The sequence below is a fragment of the Halyomorpha halys genome, unplaced genomic scaffold, assembly GCF_000696795.3.
Source record: "Halyomorpha halys isolate HHAL.00 unplaced genomic scaffold, Hhal_1.1 Scaffold159.1, whole genome shotgun sequence".
NCBI lineage: Eukaryota > Metazoa > Arthropoda > Insecta > Hemiptera > Pentatomidae > Halyomorpha > Halyomorpha halys.
This window is the reverse complement of record NW_027109188.1, coordinates 644,938-650,138: the sequence shown is the minus strand read 5'-3', so window position 1 is coordinate 650,138 and position 5,201 is coordinate 644,938. Positions and strand designations below refer to the sequence as shown.

The 5,201-nt window shown below is 31.1% G+C and overlaps 1 protein-coding gene across 1 annotated transcript in view; it reads left to right on the top strand.

Moving 5' to 3' along the window:
• LOC106678778 (esterase FE4) overlaps positions 1-5,201 on the top strand; it is a 34,273-nt gene that overhangs the window by 10,421 nt on the left and 18,651 nt on the right. The window contains exons 5-7 of the mRNA XM_014417523.2: positions 1,351-1,536; positions 3,487-3,677; positions 3,750-3,915. Coding sequence (XP_014273009.1) covers positions 1,351-1,536; positions 3,487-3,677; positions 3,750-3,915 — 543 coding nt within the window. The remainder of the gene's footprint in view (positions 1-1,350; positions 1,537-3,486; positions 3,678-3,749; positions 3,916-5,201) is intronic.

Sequence of the window (5,201 nt, the reverse complement as noted above, 5' to 3'; positions counted from 1 at the left end):
GGTTAGTTCTGTTAGGACCCTTAGGTTAGTTCTGTTAGGACCCTTAGGTTAGTTCTGTTAGGACCCTTAGGTTAGTTCTGTTAGGACCCTTAGGTCAGTACTTTAGGAAGTTTTTAGGATTCTAAAATTTAATGCTTGAGGCTTTTGTGCATAATTTTTTTTACTTTTGTAACAGTTTCGATTGAACTCTTGATTTTATTTTTTACTCGTTTTTATGCCACACCAAGTAGCTAAAAACTTATAATTATTGTCTGGTTTATGACCTTGAATTGCTCATTATTTAATGAAGAAAATTCCTAATGAAAAAAAAAACAAAACCGATAGATACTTAGGGGAGACGATATTTCAATTTTATAAATGAAGTACAATATGCAAAATTTCATATAGAATTTACTTCAAATTCTTGTTTTTAGTATTTTGGAGAGGAACTGAGATTGGTTAGTAAGATTCATTCATAAAAACTAAAACCAAGTTTTATTTCTGAATTCTCAAAAATCTCAATAAAAAAAGTGTTCAAGCCAAGTTCAATCATTTATTTGTTAATAGTCTTAGTATTTAATGCAATTACATTTATTTTTATTAAATTCTTTAGAATTTTAATTTATTTTAGAAGAAAGAGATGCATTTATACTTTGTGTTATAATATTTCAATGCAGGAATAACGGCCAGTGGGGATTATTTGGTTGGTGTCGCCTAGCCACAGGTCAACAATCTACGGCTTTTATTGGCTCTCAAGTCGTCATTTAGTAGTTCGTCTGATTCTGTTACCAGACTCTATATGCGGTGTATAGACTTTTCATTTTGTTTGTGATTAATGACAATACAGCCACTGTATTCATTAAGTGTCATTTTGGTATTTAATGTAATTAAGATTGGACAATTGGTAATTTAATTTGAATCTGCATAGACGTGGGCCCACCAATTTTTGTCCAGTTTTGAAAGTTGTTTTTCAAAGCTGCATCTACAACTTCGTAACAGTATTCCTGCACTACTGGTATAGCACTACTGTTTTATCTCCTCTGAACTATATTCAAGTATCAGACATTCAATATATTATTTCTTATATAATTATTAATTTAGTATTTTTTTTTATTTTCTTTGTTTTATTTCTTAATGTTTTGTTTCGATTATACGTTTATGTTAACTTCGCTCAAATAAATGTTCATATCCGAGCCAGTTTTTTTTCCTTACAAAAAGACTACATCGGTTTGTGGTGGCTTTAACAATGAGAGTGCCAAGCAAGCCTAAAATACCCTGTGGTCACTTCATACACTAAATTTATTCTTTATTAAAGCTACATGAGAAATGTTACTTTAAAGTCAAACAAAGTGTGTTATATGTACTACTTAGGTTTCTTCAGCACTGGTGACGTAGCTGTCCCCGGTAACAACGGGATGAAGGATCAGGTACTCGCTTTAAAATGGATACAAGAGAACATTGCGGCCTTCGGTGGAGATCCCAACAGCGTGACATTGGCTGGAGGCTCAGCAGGATCTGCGAGTGTCCATTATCATGTTTTGTCTCCACTCAGCAAGGGTAAGTGAAATTCTTAAGAGGAGGATTTTATTAATTAATTTATTTTTTTTATTAATAGATTATAACTAGGGACGACCTTATTGGGTTTTATGTATATATATATATTTTGTACTATAATTGAAATGTTTATATAATTTTTATACTTTTGGTATTAAATTTACTTTAAAGTAAATAGATAAAACGAGAGAAAATTTTTATAATTGAAATAATGAAAAAATTGAACAAATTTAAAGAACGAAATTAAAAGCTCAATAAATATATATATTAGAAAAAATTGCATTGTTTAAGCGAAGCAAATAAATAATATATAATAATAAAAAATATAAATAAATCATGTATAACCTAAGTACATAAGGCAGAAATTTTTATAATGCGACAATTATCCTGGTACGATTTTTATTAACAGGATTACAAATAATTGTGCTTCACTATTTATAAGTAAGTTGTGTATAAGGCAGTCCAATGAATTTGGCCAGCATATTTTTTTTAATAAAGTATTTTTCTATCAGGTAACTTCCAAGTATTATATTTCATGTTGTTACGTAAATGTTGGGTGTTTCACGACCCTCTATGCTAATCGATTTATTTGACTTCCGTACTCTTGGAGGGAGGATTATATAGGGAGTTTAAAAATTAAAATTTATCCGGTTGGAACCATTTTGGATTGAGTTCAATACCTTCACCATGTCAGGCACTAAACCCTTTTTTGAATTTGCTAATCCTTTTAGTATTAGTGCACTATATGCGATAATTTATACAGAATAAATTATATATTATATATTCAGTTCATATTTGAGGTTATATGGGAGGTTTTACAGATAATTATATAAGGGAAGAAAATTCCTAGTTAACGTAGATAAGATGGGCTTGGTCAAATTTCCTCATTATATTAAAAAAAATTCTTTTACGCTTTTCTTTATTACCAGACCAGCCTGGTGGGCCATTTTATGCTTATTATAACAATTAGATTTGCTTTTGACAATGATTATGTCGGTGTTCAGTCTCATGATAAAAAAAAAAAAAAAAAAAAAAAAAAAAAAAAAAAAAACCCTAACGATTTAGTGTTATATTTATTGAATAATTTTAATAAAATAAATTAGTATAAAATATTCAAATTATATATCTAAAAAATAATAATAACAAATATCTAATTGAAGAGTGCAACAAGAAAAAAAATTACAAACTTAACACTGAAGTGGCATTTTGCAGTCCGATCGCAATTCTAATTTATTTTATTTTCTTATTGACTCACATACGGGGTGTTATCTACAAGCTACCACCCTATCCTAACCATGGAGGGGGTCAAGTCCTTATTTTGTGGGACTGCTCAGAAATAAATGGAGCCGTTCATCTCACCAGCTAGTATTAGTTGGCGCATTATGTCTCTCGGCCACAAACGAGATGTTCGATGCCATCAAAATGTCGATGCATTTTTATAAGTTATTTGAACTATCGATACACATTAGCTTCGGATGAAAAGTATCAACATTTCGATTGTATCGGACGGGAATTCCTATCGATACCATACTGGTAAATTAAAAAAAAGTCATAAATCGGAAAAAGGGTATTGCATCTATCCCGGGATCGAAAGTATCGGATGTGAATTATCGATACCACCGAAATATCGAATTAAATGTATCCATACTGGTCTCTAATCTAGCCCCACCATCCGCTCAGTTTGTATCTTCTATAGCCAGTTACAGGCGATAGGCATTACATTTCTTATCTTGCGACCTGCTCACTTGCTGGTCTTTATAAAATAATATTTTGGTTTGCATGATATTTCGTATATTATTGATTCATTTTACTGTTTAAAGAAAACTATATTATTTTAATCCTTGCGGTTCATATTTTAAAAACGCTCTACTAAAAAGAGAAATTGTGTTCTTACTTTAATACTGTTCTTTGAGATATGACATATTATAATTTTCAACTCCTACTCTCCTACAGGTCTGTTCAAGGGAGCTATTTGTGCCAGTGGTTCTTCTCTGAACCCGTGGGCATTTGCTGAAAACGTCAGAGAGAAATCCTTCTTCGTGGCCAGGGAGCTGGGGTGTCCTGCTGAGGATTCCTTATCAATGATCAAGTGCCTCAGGCGCCGCCCTGCTGAACACATTGTCGAAACTACGAACTACTTCTTGGTATGTAGATGATTCAAGTTTTATTACTTAAAGTATAATTTTGTATAAAAATATTACAAGTTCTCTCCTTAGAGTTGGTTTTATAACCCAATATCTCCTTACGCATTGGTCGTCGAGGCTCCAGGACCGAACGCTTTTCTTCCAGACACGCCGATGAACCTGCTCAAACAAGCAAGGGGCTCGGATGTACCAATGATGATTACTTTCAGCAAGGATGAAGGACTTTTCCCAGCTGCCGGTAATAATCAAAACTTATATACTATCCCATAGCTTCTTTATACTGACAGTGACAAAAAAAAAAAATATTTTTCTTGTTATTTGATGTATTAGTCTATACCATATATTGTACTCTGGACTGTAGCAGCCCTACTATTACCCTTTTATGAGCCAAAGCAAAGTAGATATATGTTCTATTTGTCCAAGAGCCCGAGAAACGTGAGTTATTTCACCACAATATTTGATTACTTTAATGAAGACTATGTATAATAATTAGACAAAATTGATGAGTCTGCCAACTATAGTTAGGAGAATAATAAATGACCTATGCTTCAAAACGTAAAAAAAAAACATTAATTAATGTTTCTTGTCATTTTTATTTTATTTTTATACCAGATCGGCCTGGTGGGCCTTACATGGTTGATATAACTTATATTATATATATTTTATAACAGTTGATTATGAGGGGGTATAGTTATACAAATGACACCCCTAACTATATAAAATGTTCTTATTAAAAGAAAAAAAATAATAATAAAATAAATAGATAAGAATAATACTTCTTAATAAAAGAGGAAAGTAAAATTAATAATAAAAAATAATGATATTGGTACACTTAAATAAAACAAACAGTTGTCTTCTAATAGTAAAAAGAAGCAAGTTAATTTGAAAAAGGGAAGAGAGAAAAAAAAAAATAATGAATAAATAAAATGAATAATAATAATAATAAGTGAATAGAGATAGTATGACTATGAATTCATTTTATATTTATTAAACATTTATAAAAGAATGTCCTGCAGCAGCCTGGGCTTCAGTCTTCGGGTTGAGGTTGGGTTTCCCAGGTTGTAGGTCACTGCTCCTTTAACTATCGGCAACTGGGAGTGGAACTTCATGATCCGTTTTTTGATATAATCCTCTATTGACTCCATTTCTTGTCACCATAGTTACCAAATGAATTATTTCACTTAACCTATAGATGAACCTTTGTGCTGATAGAATGACTAACTCCATAAAATAATTTTTTTAATTTTCAATATTGTTTCTATAGCAATTAAACTTTGAAGTAATGGTTAAGAACAACTTATTAATTTTTGTAAAATGCAATACTTTAGTTTTTCTGTTCAAGAACTAGCGAGGATTAATTTCAAATCAAAGTAATTTAATAATTGAATCAAGTTTGTTGTTATTTCACTTTCATCAAAGCAACGATATCAATACTTTAACGCAGAGCAGTTCCAAGTCAATTTGTGAAATATCATTTTATTCTTTTTAATGATGTGTAGATAGTTGACCGTAGATTACTGATTG